The 20446-nt window shown below is 39.5% G+C and overlaps 1 protein-coding gene across 1 annotated transcript in view; it reads left to right on the forward strand.

Moving 5' to 3' along the window:
- Nup205 (nuclear pore complex protein Nup205) overlaps positions 1-20446 on the forward strand; it is a 676487-nt gene that overhangs the window by 88715 nt on the left and 567326 nt on the right. Inside the window, exons 6-7 of the mRNA XM_067147168.2 lie at positions 12265-12401; positions 14771-14947. Coding sequence (XP_067003269.1) covers positions 12265-12401; positions 14771-14947 — 314 coding nt within the window. The remainder of the gene's footprint in view (positions 1-12264; positions 12402-14770; positions 14948-20446) is intronic.

A 20446-nucleotide genomic window follows, 5' to 3' on the forward strand; every position in this document is an offset into this window, starting at 1 on the left:
AGAGTGACTGGGAGAACTTCGCCCATTCTTCAGGTCTGTGATGTAGCCACAACGTACTATGGTTGTGCTCATCGCCTGCCAGCCCGCCCACTTACAGTGCTGGGCGCCCGTGGGACGGAATGCCCAGCGTGAACACCTCTGATATAGATTCAGGCTCGGTTTCATGAACAGTTGTTAACCTTTTAAGTGCTGAGTTACCAGTTGACTGTTTGGTACCTGAGTGCTGAGTTTTTTCATTCGTATGTAAAAAAAATTTGTAGAAGCCTCAATTTTTAACTTATCAGTGGGGAAATTAGCTTAAAATGTTTATAAATGTTGGTTGTTTATAAATCTAAATGCAAATGGAAAATCCTACACATATGTTCAATATTATTTTGAAAGAAAACAAAATTACAATTATGTGCACATGAGTGCATTATCTTCATACACTTAAGAAAATTAAAATTGCAACACCATGAAGACATTGGTCGTTTGTGTTGATTTTCAAGATATGGAACTATCATATCCTAAGGATATGGCAAGCTGGGGACTGGAAAGGGTTCTAAAATGCTCTCAAACTCTGTAATAAAAACACCAAGTTAATGTGGCTAGATGCCAAGAATCACTATATTGAATTGCCCAAATTATTTCACTGTACAATTATATACGTTTATATACAACTCTAGATGCCAAGAATCACTATATTGAATTGCCCAAATTATTTCACTGTACAATTATATACGTTTATATACAACTCTAGAATGTTAATTTGATCTTGAGTTAGGGAACTTCCTATTCTACGCAATATCTTGTCTGGCTATTGAGTCCTTGGTTCCCTGGTTAGTCCAGTTATTACTAGATAATACTTATCTTCCGAGAGGATGAAGTCTTCCACGACGTCTTCCTTCTTGAAGCCTAATTTCACTTTCACAGGTTAACACACATTGGTTCACTGGTCTCCTTCACCAATACCCAAGAGATGCAGTTCTGATATTTCTTTGTGTTACTGTCTGCGTGACTCCCTTAGTGTTGACCTCTCGGTATATACTGGAAACTGCCGCTCCGTGGTTACCTCTTCCCAACTATCCGGTCCAATTCTCGTACAGTTCTTATCCCTGCTCAACTTTATGGTAGGATACTCGGAGCCCTTAAATGTTGACTTCCCTTGAGTTCCTCCGTGTAGTTCAGCGACTATTAAATGGGCTCCTCCAGAGACCTTCACTCGTAATACTGAACAGTCAAAGTCTTTTACTGCTCTCCCTGTAATTTAAGTCCTTGCTAGCAGTAGAGATTATATGTTCCAACTGCTGATCAAGATACCTGTACGTTTCCCTGGTCGCGTAATATTCTTAAGGACTTCCCGTTTATTCTAGTTGAATTACAAGTTTGCTGATGCGTTCTCTTTTACCCTGACACTCTATTAATTTAATGTTTAGACTTCCTGGCACAGTGCCTAGAATTCCTATTACCGATGCTGGTAATTCTGACTTAGAACTTAACTCAAGTTCTGTTGGCGACCTGACTGGCTTATTGTCTCACCAGACTTCCAGCCTAACTTCCCAACTACCTCTTCTGACTGTGAGCTATGAACTAACTGACTACCTCTCTGTGTTCTCCCTTAAGTTAATTTTGTATTTCGTTGTTGCTATGCTCTGCCGAACTTTGAACCCTGTGTACTTCAGATTTGTCTTATTCTCATTGGCTAGCAGCATCCCTTCCCTGAGGAAATTCTAAACCTTCTCAATTATTCGTGAAGGACGAACATCGGAAATTTCCTTGGGCTACGTGTGCTTCAAGCTATGCCCTGTCATCCTTTTGACCATGTACATACTGTGATAAGAAATGACAAATATCCTGTGTTTGATCAAATATTTTACCACTGCCTGAATGGCTCCTACTGCTCAGAACTGCATCTCCTTAATAATTCACAATGTATATTTCAATTTCGTTTTCTTACACATATAATTATTTTACCTTGATACCTTGAAGTTCTATTTCATTTTCTGACTTGAATCTTAATTTACTTTACTCCTGCATTGTGAGGTCGAGGTTCAAATTTATTTTTGAACCGCTCGCTCACGAATTATGAAATGTGGGAGTGCCTGATCAGCGACACGACAGAACGATGTCATATAGGTATGTAAACAATCAAAGTTTCAGACCCATTGGATTGTTGCTACAGGTCTCCCCACATGATTGGTCGCAGAGGAATCAACTCCAGTATACGGACTCTGGTGTAGCGTAGTTGACTTGCAGTCTGTGCAGTGAAGTGTTCCCCATCAAACATGCCTCGACGACAGAGAAGAGCATGCTATCAACAACTGTCACCGTTTGAGAGGGCTCGGATAATTGGGCTATGTGAGGCTGGATTATCGCTAAGGACTGTCGCTGCACGTGTTGGCCGACAGGCATCTGTGGTACAACGTGTATGGCAGCAGTGGTCAAATAAAGGTACCCACACTCGTAGAGCTGGCAAAGGCCTAGCGCGACAGACAACTGCGAGAGAGGATCGCCGCATCATTCGGATGGGCCGGATAGAACCCCATGCAACAGCAGCGCAAATTTGAGCAGCTGTGGCACCCCACGTTACACAACAAACAGTTGGTAATCGCCTGCGTGCAGCTGGCTTACGAGCCCGTGTCCCTGCAGAAGGTGTTCCATTGACCCCACAACAGCGACGTGTAAGGCTAGCCTGGTGTCGAGAAAGACCGACGTGGGTTGACGAATGGCATAGGGTCGTCTTTAGTGATGAATCGCGCTTCTGTCTTGCTCTCGGTGATCGCCGGAATCGTGTGCGCCGATGTACTGGGGAGAGGGGCCGCCCAGATCTTATTGTCGAGAGGCACACAGGGCCAACACCAAGCATTATGGTCTGGGGAGCTATTGGCTTTAATGTGAAATCACAGTTAGTGATTGTTGAAGGCACTATGACTGCTCGACAGTACGTTGATAGGGTACTCAATCCAGTGGTTGTCCCTATGATGGCGAACATTGCTAATGGGATGTTTCCGCAGGACAATGCCTGAGTTCACACTGCACGCATCTCCAGAGAAGCTCTCCATGACATCACAACCTTAGAATGGCCCGGCAGATTCCCGGACCTTAGCCCTATTGAGCATGTGTGGGACATGATGGGTCGACAGCTAGCCAACCGTCCTCAGCCACCCACAACTCTGGAACAACTGACCCGTGCACTGCAGCAAGCATGGGCCACAATTCCTCAAGAAGCGATTCAGGGCCTTATTGACTCCATGCCTCGACGAATTCATCAATGTATTGCAGCTCGTGGTGGGCACATCCTGTGTTGATTGTTATCCAAAGTTGCGTTCAGAGGGACCTGAGAGTGTAATCATCGAATCACAACTGAACAATCGTCCTGCATGTTCAATTACAGCAATGTAGCACCACTCCTTGGTGTTGCAATTTCCATTTTCTTCAGTGTACAAAGTAGAGAGCCCAAAATATTATTTCCTAAAATCTGTGGGCAACTAATATATGTAACTTCTTAGAAGTATATAAGTTGATATTTTAAAATACTTTCCAAACCTGCAACGTGGTGATAGTTAAATGTTTTCTACTGGTTGTTTGTGATGCCGATTTGTTTAACTATCTGCACCAACCCCACTGGCATGAAAGTTTCTAAAAAATCAATGATTTTCGGGTTGTCATCAAACACTACTTGGCCCTCAGAGCCGTCTTTTTCTTCTTTCGTTTAGAAGCAGGCTCTATTTCTCTCTCACATACAATATTTTCGGCACTCTCTCTATCACTCTCACTTTCAAAATAGCTAAACAATTCCTTAAAATGATCTCCATCATCGCTTTCCGCTGCGGTTAATAACTGAAAGATTCTGTGATCCGAAATAACATCGCTGCAAGAGCAATTAAATTGTTGTTCCACCATGTTTGTTTACATCACAGATGAACAACTCCACAGACGTCTACAAAAAGCTCTGTAAGTTACTTCCCAAAGCTATAATCTCTAATCAGTTAGTTCTACATAATGCCCAACAGATGGCAGAACATGTCAGAGATAAAATTCGCACTTGAAAGTAAACCGGGAAACTCAAAAAAATTAAAATTCTCGCGCGTCGTCTATAGACGGGCGTAGCACTGGTGGACCGGCCGCGTCAGCCCATCTATAGGCAGGCGTAGCACTCATTGGGTTAAATATAGATTTTGTTAAAAACATTTAAGCTCTTTAAGTCTTTAGCGGTATATTGGGATTGTAATTGTTTGCATATGGTTGTTATTATTATAGGTTATTATTAGCGGAGATTACGAAGACGTAAATGCATGTAGTAATAGGAAACAGAAGCGTTATTATAGTGAATACCATACAAATGTTATAGGTTTACAGTAGAACCCCTATTTAGAGTTTTTACAGGGACCTGATTTTTTAACCTTAAATGGGAGTTTATCTTAAATTGAGGTTTCAGTAGAAAGCATACCTTTTCCAGAAATCTTTGCCTCTATTAACATAAATTGCACCATCACATTATTTACACAGTCACAGTAATAAAACAAGGAGATATTTACCCTACACACTATACTGTAGTTACAGCTTTGTACTGTTTGTGCAGAAGATTACTCTCGTGTTAAACTGCCCCTGCTATCTGAGCAAGAGACCTGTATTGCACCATAAGTAGCTTTAGCTCAAATTGTTCTTTGAAAATAAATAATTAATGCATGCATGCTTGGGTATAACGTAACAAATTTGTTCCTTTGTACTTTCATCAGATTAACAGACCAATGCTATTTGCAGAACCCAGCTAATCATATTGATGAAGGCTATGGTTGATGGTTCTCGTCACATACACAAGGAAATGTGGTTGCTAGATGACATTCTCTCATACATACATCTTCATTGTACACTGTTACACCTGTTCGCATTCAGTCTGTGAGCCTCTGCGAATAACTAAGTGCTTCCATAATCCTCTATTTGCAGCCAGCTCTGTAGCTTGTTTTAGTTGCACACCTCTTAAAACTTGGTCTCTCTCTTTCTACGTTTCTTGGTTGGTTAAGATGTTATTTAGGAATATGTTCACTATTATTCCTGATGGGTAACCCTTCCTTTTGACAGTAGATTTTTGTCGGTGAATGCAAAAGTGCTTCGTTTTAAGGTTCTTACTAGCAGTTTCCCGCTGGCTCCGCCCGCAATATACAAAGTATGGTGTTGTTCGTTACTATCCTCACGGATGTATCTGCAAAGACTCGAGTTAATGAAATAAATCACATGATCTGCTGTGGTAACAGAATGTAATATTATGTCAAAACACCTGTAAATATATCACACAAAGAAATTGAATTAAACGTTCCTTGGAACAACACTACGCACCGAACTGTTAAAAAGTCCTTAAAAGATCGTCATGGACACAAATGTACTCATAACTTTTCTCAGAATCTACATATTTAAGTAGTTATTACCTCAAATAAAGCGCTTGATCCACTGGGTGTTTTTTAGACCAAAACGAACTGAGTACGTCAGTTAGAATGAAAGATATGATTGCTTCAATGAGAAAAAATGTTGAAGAAATGAGACGTCAAATTGAATGTGCACTCATAACTTTCCTCAGAAACAACCAAATCGAATAGTTAAGAGCTGAAATGAAAGAGCTTGATCTACTGAGTGTTCTTAGGCCAAAACTAACTCCGTACCTCAATTAGAACCAAAGATATGATTGCTTCAAAGAGACAAAAAATTGAAAAATCAAATAATTTGAGGAAGGCGGACATTAAGTGATTTATGGTACATGACAAATCTGTGCATGAGTAGCTTTCAGTTAAAAAAAGAATGAAGGAAATCGACCGGATAGAATGGCTGGACTGACTGACTTTAGTTTCCATAAATTTTTTAAATATATAGATAATAGGCAATTTTCCATAAAATTTGGAAAATATACCAAACTCGCACAAAAACACATTATAATTGGTATGAAACAGCAATCAGGTTGTATTAAATTTTTGCGGATGTTTTCCAAACAGTGGGTTACTCATTAATAGGGACTTGAAAAAAATCGCATTAGCGATAAATGCGAATTTTTGAATCTTGTACTGAATCCAAGCCTACGGTAATTCTAATGTGGAATAAAATCATTTTTACGCATAAATAGAAGTGCAACAAAATGTGAATTGTGACCCAAAATGCAAAATTAGTATGAATATGCGATTTTGGTCCAAATTCTGCAAAAATGTGCTATTTTACTCCCGAAAACAACATATTTCAGCAAAATCGTCAGATGTACTCAAAATATGATGCATAAATCTTTTGACCGTTCTGATCGATGAAGAAAAGTAGCCGATAGATTGCTGCTTGCTGACTTTAATCGATATTTACAATGGGAATAAGATCTGTATCGATTATTATCGAAACGTAAATTGAGTGTCACGGAAATAACGAGATAGACGCAGCGTTGTTTTCCTGTTGTTCAGAATTGAAACTAGTGAAGAGTAGAAAGTCGAGCGATCGTTTAGGTAATGGGGCGCATGAAAGTTCAGAATTGAAACTAGTGAAGAGTAGAAAGTCGAGCGATCGTTTAGGTAATGGGGTGCATGAAAGGGCTCAGCAATATGCAAAGGATGGTTTATATGTCACAGATTCAGCGACAGTGTTTTGCAAGTATTGTAATTGCCGAGTTGGGTGGGGAAAAAAGGATAGCATTCTGAAACATGTTAAATCTGAAAAACACGTGGATAAGCGACGTGATAATGAAAGTTCAACCCCTGCTGCTAGTACGTCTCAAAGAAAGCAATCTTCTGTGCTTACACAGTTAGTTGTAAACGACGAAAAATTAAAGTATTTGCCAAAGCAAATATACCTCTGGAAAAGCTGGGAAGCTAAGAGCCTCGATTACTGAGTTTTCAAATGAAGAGCTGCCATGTGTGAGAACTCTGCATGAAGTATATTTACCGGATAAGTTTCGATTTCATTGATCGGGTACAGTTTAGGTATTACGACATCCAAACCATGCGCAAAATTGAAGGATACCGAATTTGAGTGCAATTTCCATATCGAACTATCTTACCCGTACCCAATTGATCCAGTAATTTTAAATTATTCTGTTATAATTTGAGGTCTTTCTTCCTTTTTAGAAGTTGCATCTGACCACCAGAAAAGAACAGCGGAGGCTTTAGTGGGGAAGAACATCAACATATTCTCTGATGAAACTACAGATAGATTGGGCTGTTGTGTTTTTATCATATTCCAAGTCCCAGCCAGATCGAAAAGAGAGCTGCATGTTGTTTCTGTGAACTATCTTGATGCAGGAAAGGCTACAATCTGTTCTTGTGCTCTTTTAGAAGCTCTGCGCAGTTATAGTGTACTATATGATGCAGTTAAAGTGTTCGTTAGTGACAGTGCCCCATACATGACCTGGTGTTATGAAACATTAAGTGTGGTCATAGAGGATCATTAAATGCATGTACAGTGCTGGGCACATCAGATCAGCTTGGTTGGCAATAGTTGGGTCGTAGTGGTGACAGATTTGCGATGGTAAAGTCAGCATTTTTGAACACAAGAAAGCGAAAATATAATTATTTACAATTCTCAACATCAAAGTATGGTGCTTCAAAGGAAGCAAAGCTTTTTCCTGCACCTGTCATAACCCGATGGAATAGCTGGTTTCAGGCTGTCTTCTATTTGAGTGCTTGCTTTACTGGTGTTACATTTTTCAAGACGTCTGACATGAAAGACATCAACAACTGTGGTATTAAGTACCTGACTGATCTGAGTGACCGAGAAGTGAATAGGCTTCACTCCCTCATGGTTTTTGTCACAGATCATGCAGCTGGATTGGTTGACCTCCTTACTGAACCTGAAGGGTCTCTGTATCCTGCCTCTCATCTCCTTTACCCCAAACTGCATAACCTTGATGCCAGTTTTACCTTTGCCATAAGACCTATCTGTGTCGGTGTGACGTAAAGCAGGTAGCAAAAAAAAAAAAAAAAGTTCTACCTTCATTTGTGAGGGGAATTTTTCTGCGGCAAATAATGATGCTTTGATTAAGCTCACTCTTCTATCGTAGGCTGCATGTAGACGCATTTATCAAAGCTGCTCATTCTTCACAGTGCAAGCTACCCACATTGAAAGCTAAAGACCCCACCCATAAGCATTTTGTGTCAATTTCTTAAGCTTTGTATCCAAAAACTATAATTCTGAATAACACTGATGAATTAGATGAGCTTGAGAAATTGTTTGGAGTAAAAGATCTCTTACGGAACGATATCTGGTCTTGTTACTGTTCTCTGAAACATGCAATTCAAACCCAGATGAAAGAAAGTGAAAAATGTGATGTCATGCTTGCATTAACTGCAGTTCAGCACATTTGCTAAATACTGTCTTGAGTTGTTGTGGACCCCAACGAACAATGTAGACAGCGAGGGTGTCTTGTCTCTTTAGAACACAGTGGTTACAGACAGTGCAATTTGAAAAAAAGCAGTTCCGAAGTACTGACAATGCTTTTGTTTGAACAATTAATTTGTATTGTGTGTGAACCAAGGGCAATAATTGCACTTCATAAACTTGGAATCGTTAAAATTAATAATACCATGCGATTATTTTAACTTTGTAAATAGATGCTAATTTTGGAAAAATAGATGTTAATTTTGAAACAAATAGATGCTAATTTTTCAGGTCCCTACTCATTAGAGTAGAACGCAGCCCAGAAGGCGGTTTGAAGAGGGTTGCGCAGTAACATTTGCGCGCTTTCTAGTATGATGTATTTTCCGCTGAGCCAATAGAATCATTTCACTAAGAGGTGCCTGTTTGTGCGGGTCACGAGTGAATGTTTAGAGTTTTATTTGTAAATATCATAATCAACGAATTTAGGGAACTATTTGCATGTGTACGATAGATCCAGGAAGAGCAAAAAGACAAGTATTCCGTCGACAGGCGAGGGAAATAGTATTTAAAGTGTATTTGTATTTGGTAAGCATGCAGCAGCAGGCGTTCATAGGCGGAGAAGGTGAGGAACGCCATGTTGCCACGCTTCCAAAAGAAGACAGCACTCGCGTGTGGTATCGGCCTGCAAACAGTACAGAGGATAAAACAAGCTTCGGAAATAAAAATAATGCGGTGTTCAGGTCGCCAGGGAAGAACCCTTAGAGAAAGAAGCCAGTGACGGACCTCGATGATTTCATTAAAAATGTTCTGCGTACAACAATATTTGATATGTATAAAAATGGCGAATATCCTACGGCATTGAGACTGGACCATCCATTTACCTTCCTTAATATCTCGAAAATTTTCCTCAACACCTCAGGGTTTGATGTTAAAAATTAATTTGGACTTTCACGAAACTTTTAAGCCCACAAAACATATAGGTCATCTCTTTGGAATTCAAGATATAACTGGATGAAGAAATGTTTACACATTCATGTTGTTATGCTCTCTGCCCTTCGCCTTTAATTTCTCTCACCTTATATTTACCTTCCTTAATATCTCGAAAATTTTTCTCAACACTTTCGCGGGGTTTGATATTAAAAATTAATTTGGACTTTTAGGAAACGTTTAAGCCCACGAAAAATATAGGTCATCGCTTTGGAATTCAAAATATAACTGGATGAAAAAATGTTTACACATTTTTGCTGTTATGCTCTCTGCACTTCGCCTTCATTTCTCTCAACTTCCATTTAACTTCTTCAATATCTCGAAAATTACCCTCAACACTTTCTCGAGGTTTGATTTTAAAAATTAATTTGGATTTTCAGGAAACTTTTAAGTCCAAAAAATGTATAGGTCATCGCTTTGGAATTAAAGATATAACTGGATGAAAAAATGTTTACACATACATGCTGTTATGAGTAGCCACATTGGCATCACCGCACCTCATACTTCTGTCTCTCTCTGCGCAACGAAACCACCTTCCGGGCTGCGTTCTACTGTAGTAAAGTATTTTCTAATTCCAATAGTCTGAACACGCATATTCAGGTTCATTCTTAAAAACTGTAATAGAACCCCTCCAGACGTTTGTGGCAAACGCTTCCATTTTCTTACTTCAAACAGAGCCACCCTGGTTTACCGCGCACATGTGAAAACATATTTCAAGCTCCCTGTAGAGTAATGATAGCCTTTTCACTATAAATTTACATGGGAACAGCCTTTCTGAAATTTAACTATGCACGAAAATACATAAGCTGACCCTTGAAATTAGTTATGCACACTGCTGTACCTTGAGAAGGAGAAGTATCACATTCTTTATTTCAGTACCTAGTACTAAAATTAAGCTATCGTTTACTTCAGCCTTTATTTCTAAGGAGTTAACAACTGCTGTCGGTGCACCTATTGCATCACAGTGTTTGTTTACACAAGTCGGAGTTGTGGGGCATTATTAATCGATGTCAGCATGTTTGAATCAAGACAGACTCCAGTAATGTTGGGGAGAGCTTGCTCGTGCATGAAGCAAGGAATTGATACGGGAGGATATAATCGATTGTATTCAATATAAACCCTGGAGTGGAGTGTATGAATATTGATAGGGTGGTCTTCCTGCGAGATTAAGGTCAAAATATTTTCTGGCAGGTCTTCCCTGTTCATTCTCATTATGTGCCCATACCACTGAAGTCTCCGTTTCTCTATGACACTGATAATAGGAACCTCAATACCAGCTACTTTCCTATTCACTTCATTTCTGGTTCTTTCTGGTTGTTTGGTTCATGGTCCTAATGAATCTCATTTCAGTTGCTTGGATTCTACTGAAGTCTTTGTTTAGTAGGGTACATGTCTCTGAACTGTACGCGAGGATTGGTACGAAGTAAGTGTGGTACATGATTGTTTTCGCTTTCTGTGGTATTTTGTAGTCCCAGAGAAGATTTCTAACTTGACTGTAGAAGTTCAATGCTTTCTATGTCCTGCTGAGTAGCCTATTTCCTGCCTAACAGTGTTGTCTTTCGAGATTGTGCTTCCGAGGTGCTTGAAGTGGGAAGCTGATTTGATTTTTTGCTCCTTCCAGAAATATATTTGAGCTTGTTCCTTCCCTGTTGATGGTCATTTCCACTGTCTTTGTTTTGCTCATCTTCAGTCCAAAATTTTTTAATATGTTGTTCAATTCATTAAGTTTCTTCTGAACTTCAGCTTCTGTCTCTCCCCATAAAAGCACATCATCAGCAAATACCAGGGCGTTTGGTTCACTGTCCATTTTCTTGATAGATTTGATGACCTTGTCCATTACTATTATGAACAGGAGTGGTGACAGAGCACTTCCTTGTTGGACATCTCTCTTTGTTTCAAACCATTTTGATCGTCCGTTGCCTATCTGGACACAGCTGTAGCACTTCTGGTATAGCATCTTGACTTTGTCAATTAAGTACTTGGGACCTTTAGGTCTTCCAGACATTCCCATACCTTGTTTCGAGGAACACTTATCATATGCTTTTTCAATGTTCATAAATGCAATCACAAGATTTCTTCCGTATACCCAGTACTTTTCTGTCAGCATCTTTACTGCAAAGATAAGATCCACAGTACTTCGACCTTTCCTGAACCCGTGTTGTTCTTCCTCAAGCAAAGGTTCCACTATCTTCCTAAGTCTTATTTCTATGATCTTTTCTAGCAGCTTCAGTGAATGTGATAACAGCGTGATGCCTCTGTAATTTCCACATTTCCGTCGGTTGCCCTTTTTGAACAGTGGGATGATGACTCCTTTACTCCAATCTTCTGGAATTTTGTAACTTTCCCAAATCACTGATAACACTCTATATAGCCAATTCAAGCCTGGTATTCCAGCTGCCTTTATCATGTCTGAGCTGAGATCATAAAAGCCTGGGGACTTCCCATTTTGCATATCTTTGAAGAAACTACTTATTATCACCCAAAATTCTGTGTTGTTCATCCCTCTGTCTACTCTTGCCAAATTGTCACATTATCATAAATTACATCAGTTTCCAGAAAATGAGAGCTCTTAATTTATTTGTGAACGTATGTATGCTGTCAAGTTGAATCTTGTGACATAATGTTACTGCATTGCTGCATAACTGCCACAACACAACTCTTGTACATACAACGCATGCCATCTGCTGGTAGTATTAAAGTGCCAAAGAAGCTTGACTTGGACTATGATCCATTCAATGTACATTGGTGATGGTTCTGAGAACCCACTGACGTTTAAAAATATCAACATGAATGTGAAATTTTGCTACTTGACCTCTTGACTGTTACCCTTATCACTTAGTTTGGTTTACTGTATCTGCTGGACATATGTTTAGAGAAGCTTTTTATTGCCAATCTGTATTCAGAATATTTAACTGCTTTACAACTGCCTACTTCATATCTTTTTATTCTGTTTTCCAGGTTGATCAAACTCTTGAAGAGCTTGAAAGTTGAAGATGATCCTTCAGGAGCCATAGATTCGGTAACATTGACCTTACAGATGGCTCTCCTTTATGCGCTGGATCTTAGCATCTTACAGCGAAGAGATGATATTGAAGGTAATTTTGAGTGTGCATTCATTTAGTAGTCTTACCATAAATACTGTGACAGTTTGTATCATTTTTGGTAGCTTGAAGAGTACCTTCAGTTTGGTAAGGTTATAGATACAAGATACCTTGCAGGATGTGAAAAGCAACAATTGAAAATTGTATTAGTTGGGGGTGATAATAAAATTCCCCATTATTCAAAATGGAATAAACTAAGCATGGTAAGTAAATGGCGATCCACTGAAACGACCAGCATTTTACAATAAATATTAAGTAATGATCCAATGTGGTACTTCAGGATAAACATCGACTAAAATAAAATTGACAATAGACAGTATTTAGAGAATCGTTGTGCAAACGGTCATAGCAGAGTAAAATTTGCAGCGGAAAATGTGAGAAAAGATATGACTTAATGTAATGTAATGTAATGTAACTATTAGAAACTTATCCCTTACTGTTAAAGTTGGTGTAAGTTTGAGTGAACAGTAAGACGCTCAAAGTCCGGCCCTGCGGTGTAGGGTGCAACATGTCCGCCTGTCACCCGGCGGCCCCGGGTTTGATTCCTGGCTGGGTCAGCGGTTTTTAATTGTAATGATTAATATCCCTGGCCTGGGAACTGGGTGTTTGTGATGTCCTTAATCTTCCTTTCCTCACACACAACATTCCACACTACCGCCATTCCAATTACATGCAGGTTCATACAATATGGTGCGAGTAGGGGCAAAAGATCCACATGGGTCGACACCCCAAACAAATAGCATGTAAAAAAAGGACTCTCAAAACTGTATCTTAATATGCTTTAGTGTTTTTCAATGTGTTTAATGTGTTTCTCATAAAAGTGTAGGACAAAAAATAAAAAGTCTTTACAGTGTATTTGTAATTCAGGAAGATGATGATGATGCTGATGATGATGCTTGTTGTTTAGAGGGGCCTAACATCGAGGTCATCGGCCCTCAGGAAGATGAAACCTAAAATGTTATCATTTATATCATTTGTAGTGATGCTTAGTTATTCATTGTAGCTGAGGATGGTCTTCTTTGTTAAGAGACCAAAACTGATACTACAGTAAAAATGAGATAGGATAAAATTCTACATACATTTTTAAAATGTTGGTTAGCTGGAAGTGTCCTAATTTAAAATTAAAGCTACAGTACTGAAACTGGGAAATAACATGGGAATTAAAAAATCATAAATTATGCTATTTAACTCTCAGTGGAATGGAGTGGAATTTCAATTCCACCTCAATATATAGTGCAAGCTCCAGTGCACTGCTCGCCTTTTGTAGCGGGTAGCCTTGGTGTGGGGGGTGGGAGGCAGCGTAGCTGATTAGCTGTTCTTAGGTCAGTGATAGAAGCAGTGTGAAGCCAGGCATTAGTCTACCTACCTTGGTGGAGACAGACAACTGATGACCCGTTGCTTTATCATACCCGCTGTGGCCACCGTGTCCTCCAGGTTTTTGAGGTTTTTAGTGCTTGAAACCAGACTTTGTTGACCTGTTCAGATTCCTCCTGGCGGTTGAAGTTGTTGGAATTCTTCAGGATTTACCGTGTGTTGCCGGGCGTGTTAAGGGTCGACAGTACTTCGGTGTTGCTGTAGTGTGTATCATGGCCTGTGAGCAACGACTGATGACCTTTTTGCTTTTCCCAGTTGGCTGTGTCGGTTGTGCTCCTTCAGTTTGGTGGCGATACTGTGTTTCGTAGTTCCTTTGTACACTTGGTTGCAGCTGTGCTGGATCTTTTAGACACCTTCGTTTGGGATAATGAAGCAAATGTGGTTGTTGATTGCTTTCACCTGTATTTTCCTTCTGTGTGCTCTTTGTTGTAAATCAGATGTGATACTGGCTTCATGATTTCCTAGCCTCGTGGCGATTGTAGGCAACAAACCAGCGGATCACCTAGACCTGTGAACATGCCCGCTAGGGGTATTTAATCCCAGTTATTCCAAATCATCTGGGCGTCCTGGGAGTTGGACTGGCTAGCAATCTGTACTTTCAACAAGCTGAAAACTATTAAGAAGACAACTGCTGTTTGGCAGCCCTCTTTTCGATCTTAACAAAGATAGGCCTCATCTATGTGGATGTTAAGGATAGGTCATTGAAGATCTACGCCATCCAACCTCCTACGGACGTAAGAAACCCCCTCTGTATTCATGTAGTGCCATTTTCACAAATTTCCTCACTGAGTGTATCAGTCTTTCTCTTGTTTAAGATGGATCCTCAGCCTGCCAGAAACATTTGAACTCATACTAGCTAATGATGAAAACACCGCTGATTTGATCATTCACTTTTCAGTATATATAAATTCCAAGAGTGTTCTGTTACTCAGTTGCCAAGTTGATTGTAACGTCTTGAGACTGCTGCACTGTGTCCTCTTCTTCCCCAGATGCTGTGAAGAATCTCCCTCTCTTAACAGAGCCAGACTTCATGAACAGCTTGATGAAGGAACTTATCCCTTCAGAGACCAACTGGGAGTGTCCTGGTCTACAAGGAATGGCTCAGCTGGCATGGGCCCTCTCCCTTGCTACTTTGAGAATGGCTCCCAGCAACTACCAGATCATTTGTAAGTAGGAACAAACAAGTGACAAATCATTTTTTAAACTATGAATTTAGCATTATAAAAATTGAATTTGGTATTTTATAGCATTAAAAAGAATTGTATTCTCTAGCATTTAGCATTTTGTAGCATTGTTAAAATATCAGTGTACCAGTTGCTGGATTTTCTAGATTTTCCACCTTAAATTCAAGAATGAGAGAGAGAGAGAGAGAGAGAATCCACTAAGGATAGCTGCTGTAATGCTAGGGAAACCACAAAGATTCAGCCTACTGATTAATCCATAAGTACTATAAGAAAATACAATACATTTAATTAATTTTTATTTGAATTTTTTAAAGTTTTTATTTTTGGGCAGCTGGATTCTATTTATTCAAATTACTTCTAAATTATACAGATGATTTTGCATCATTTGGAGTGAATCTCTCAAAATTACAGTTGACATCTCTAGTAGAACAGTAGTACGGTGTAAAAACTTTTTGAAAATATTCACAGAAATTTATGATTGTTCTGCGCACTCCAAATAACATACCATGTGACCTTGCGTCCCAGTGAAGCAGATAGCTGAGCAATAAGTGCAACTATATTGGATGGGTATCTGTTGAGAGACCAGACTAACGAATGGTTATTGAAAGGGGGGTAACAGCCTCGGAAATTCAAGGGTGCCGTTTGAGATGATTAACTGATGTAGCCTTAGCTTAGCTATGTTGATACTGCTACACAGCTGAAAGCACCGGGAAACTACAACTGTAACTCCCGAGGACATACAGCTCTCTCTGTATATATAATGTACTGATGATGGCTTCCACCCAGGCAAAATATTCCAGAGGTAAAATAGTCCCCTATTTGGATCTCTGGGTGGGGACTACAGGAGAGGGGGCATTCATCAGGAAGATGGATACTGACATTCTGCAAGTTGGAGCATGGAATGTTAGAATCTTGAATCGTTGTCGTAGGTTAGAGAATCCAGAAAGGAAAATGGATAGACTTAAAGTTAGATGTAGTTGGTATAAGTGAAGTACGTTGGCAGGAAGAATAGGATTTTTGGTCAGGCAATTACAGAAATATCAACAAAAAAATCACAGGAAATGTAGGACTTGGTTTAATAATTAATAAGAAAATAGGGCAGCAGTAAGCTACTACAACCAGCATAGTAAAAGGATTATGTCAAGATAGACACCAAGCCAATGCCCACCACAATAGTGCAGTTCTATACAGCATGCCTACTAGTTCAGCAGATGATGATGATGAAATCGAAAGAATATATGAAGAGATAGAAGATTTTAATACGATATGTAAAGATTCTAATTGTGATGGGAGACTAGAATGCAGTGGTAGGCCAAGGAGGAGAAGGTAATATAGTAGGAGAATTCAGATTGAGACAAAGTAATGAAAGAGGAAGGAATTGTGCACCGATCATAATTTAGCCCTCACTAATACTGGGTTCAAACACCATAAACGACAGCTGTACATGGGGACGAGACCTGGTGACACTGTAAGCTATTAATTAGACTTCATTATGATTAGGCAGAGATTCAGAAACTAGGTGTTGGATTGCAAGACTTTCCCAGGAGCAGACGTGGACTCTGACCGCAACTTGTTGGTCATTAAATGCCATCTGTGGTTGAAGAAATTGAAGAAAGTAAGGAATATAGGAAGATGAGATCTAGACAAGTTGAAAGAAAAGTGTGTGAGGGATTGTTTCAATGAACGTGTTGCACAAAGACTAAACAAAAAGGCTGAAGGAAACACAAAAGAGGAAGAATGGACAGTCATGAAGAATGAGGTCAATAGGGCTGCTGAAGAAAGTTTAGGAGAAAGGAATGATCAACTAAAAATCAATGGATAACTCAGGAGATACTAGATCTGATTGATGAACGATGAAAGTATAAGAATGCAAAAATTGAGATAGGCAGAAAAGAATACAGTTGATTAAAGAATGAATTGCTGTAAAACCTTGTTAAGACGCTTCTGCAGGGGACAACAAAAACAAACGTGTTTAAGCGAGAAAACGTGCTATTGAGTATATACGAATAAAAACTATCCAGCAGGGATATGGAAACACTAGATACGATTTTTCCCAACATAAGGGCATTTTACGTCGTGTATCCGCGAGTACACTGAAAACGATATCTACCATTCTCAAGATGAGAAGAAAGTATTAAAAGGTGTGAAAAACACAAGAGAACTAATATGAAAACCTTTTCTGCTGGGGCTTATGAAATAACAAGTGCACTGAACGGTGTGAAAAACACCAAACAAGTATGAAAACATGTGCATGGGGGCCAATGAAAATATCCAAGTATTATTGTAGATCAAACTTTTTCTAAAACAAATGGGTTATAAAACATTTTCTGGTCACACTCTTAGACAATGAATTGGAGGTTATATTAAGCCATGTGAGACTGTGACAGAACAGAATAACTTTGGCTGCCATATTGAAAAACTTCAACCAAGTCGAATTGATGGAGTCGAAACTCAAAGGTGCGAGTTCAAGATTTGCGACCTCTAGTGCTTAAAGATACAGATGCCAGTCCACTTTCTGAAAGATTTTAATGTTGCCTCCTTTAGAAGGGAATTTCACTTTTTCCATATCCATACCTGGGCTATCACGCTAGTCAGTTCACACGATTATGTTCTTGATCCAGATATAGGCTTCCTGTACCGTATCACCTGAAAAATCTTCACTGTACCACTTAACACAAAATAAATTTCTGACTTCTAAATGGAATGTGAAATACAAGCACAAATAGACTCACTGTGTTATTCAGCAATCTTGCTGCTAACCGGCAAGCAAAATTGAACATTCTTGAGTCTTACCAGCTTGCTTCCCAAGCGTGCAACTTATCCTGTGAATTTCGGGAATTTAAGGCCTTTTTCCGTAACCACACAACTGTGGCGACGGATGTTATCCAAGTTGGAAATCACGTTTGTTTCACAAGGGATGACAAAAGTTTCAGGGCTAGGAAAAATGTGATCATACTAAGCGGTAATAGTGAAAATTCGTGACGACACGATAAGTGATGTATTTTTATATAGATTTAATTTTTTGATAATCGGGACTTCGAATTTACGACATGCTAAGCAGGAAAACGTGTTAATGAGGAACGCACTAACGAGTTTTCACTGTAGATAGAAAGTGCAGGACAGCTAATGAAGACTGGCTGACCGAGCTCGATAGCTGCAGTCCCTTAAGTGCGGCCTGTATCAAGTATTCGGAAGATAGTGGGTTCGAACCCTGTTGTCAGCTGTAACTTAAGGCCACGGCCGCTTCCTTCCCACTCCTAGCCCTTTCCTGTCCCATTGTCACCGTAAGACCCTATTGTGTCGGTACAACTTAAAGCCAATTGTAAAAAATTAAAAATATTAAACTGGCTGAAAGAGATGTTGAAGGTTGTATAGTTGTAGGAAAAGTAGATGTTGCATACAGAAAAGCCAAGAAAACCTTTGAAGAAAGGAAAATTAGGTGTGTGAATATTAAGAGCTCAGATGGAAAACTACTTCTAGGTAAAGAAGGCTAGTCTGAAAGAAGACAGGAACATATCGAACAGTTGTGTCAAGTTAAAGGAGTACACGACATGGTTCTAGATTAAGAAGAGGCCGTTGATGCTGGTGGAATGGGAGATCCAGTTTTCAGATGAGAATTCAACAAAGTATTGAGGGACCTAAATAGGAACAAGGCACCTGGAATTGATGTCATACCTTCATAATTACTGACTGTCTTAGGAGAAATGAGCATGACGAGGTATCTGTTTACCTCTGGAATATTTTTTCCACGTTGAAGCCATTGTCAGTACATCATTTATACAGAGTATAAATGTAAGATACAGGAGAAGTGCCATCAAGTTTTAGGCAGAATGTTATACCTATTTCCAAGGAAGCCGGTGCTAGTGTAAAAAGTACTACATCATTAGTATGTCATGCCTGCAAAATTCTAACATGTGTTATTTAAATTCCTGTGGCTGGGGGATGCAGACAAAGAATACACCCACGGTATCCCCTGCTTGTTGTAAGAGGCGACTAAAAGAGGCAACAAAGGTATGATGGATTTGGAACCATGAAATTACCTGTAATAAGTACCATTATGTGAGGAACACCATGAGTCGACGTTACTTGTGATTAGTATGTGAGGAACACCATGGGTCTGCGATTATCATTCGGAGAGGAACACTACATTACCTGTGATTAGTACCACTATATGAGGAACACCATGGGTCTACTTTACCAGTGATTAGTACTATTATGAGGGGCTGGTGAGATGAATTTTGGACCCCTTTGGCCAACAAGCATCATCTCAAAATATTTATTTAATCGTATGATGATTTTATACAATATATATACAAGGCAAAATCAAACTTTAAAGTCCATCCTTCTCAGCCATTCAGATAAACCGGGTGTGAGAGCCAACAAATCATCAAGACTATCAGGGTACGAATGAAGAGGACAGCGTTGGACCAGGTGCTCAGTCGTCTGTTCTTCCAGGTTACAATCGCACATTGGTGAACTGATCAAACCCCACTTGTACCTGAAATAATTGCAACAACCATGTCCAGTCCTTAACCTGTTGATACTGCACCGGAGGTTCCTCGGTAGGTCAAAACCGTTTGGCTTCTTTGTGGGATCAAGATGGTGGGCATTTGTTCTCGATGTTTTTGTTGACCACTCATGCTTCCAGCTTTCATTTAGATCAAGTCCATCTGTAATGAGTTGCCCTGCAGTGACTCTTGCTGGTCTTCTTGATTGCAGATGCTGCTGTGACGGATTGCAGAATTCTTGGTGCAGCGGCAAAGAGGGTGATGCGAAGATTTTCTTAGCTTTCGTTAGTAGAGCTTGCTTCCGCCTTAAGGGTATACGGAAAGCAATTTTGGGGGGGAAAATCGAAAAAAAGTTTTTTTGATTGTTATTAAACTTCGGAATTTCCTCTTTAAAATGACATATAAATCTTGAACAAATAATGTATAGAAGCAATTTAATTATTAAAAAAAAAATTGTCTTGCGCACGGTGAGTATTCTGCCATGGCATGGCGGATGACTTGCGGTCAACATTTTGACATTTCATTATTTATTTGCATATCGTGCTGATCTAGGAATTACTTTTTTGTTTGAAAGAAATGTTGTCTTAAATTATTGTCCGTTGGTCATATTGCAACAGCTTGTATTATTGATGGTCCTTTGTTTGCTGTTTAGCAAAAAGTTGGGCCACGTTTCTTCGCGAGGTCTTTCTGTGAGTTTATGTGAAGTTTGTGGAAGTTATGCCTCGATTTTTGGACAAAGTGTTCAGGAAACGTGCCCTGAAAAAAGAAGAAATGTACTTCCTCAACTGTGCCAAAAATCCTTGTTTAGAAACTTCATGGTTTGAAACAGGGTTGAGTACATCTAAACTAAGAAACGTGAGTGAAAATATTTGTAAAACCCCATCTGATAAGACTGCTGCTAGGACTGAGAGCTCATCTAATAGAAAAACTGAATGGTGTCGAACAAGAATACGACAAATTTCGTACTGGACGG

The sequence above is a fragment of the Anabrus simplex genome, chromosome 5, assembly GCF_040414725.1.
Source record: "Anabrus simplex isolate iqAnaSimp1 chromosome 5, ASM4041472v1, whole genome shotgun sequence".
NCBI lineage: Eukaryota > Metazoa > Arthropoda > Insecta > Orthoptera > Tettigoniidae > Anabrus > Anabrus simplex.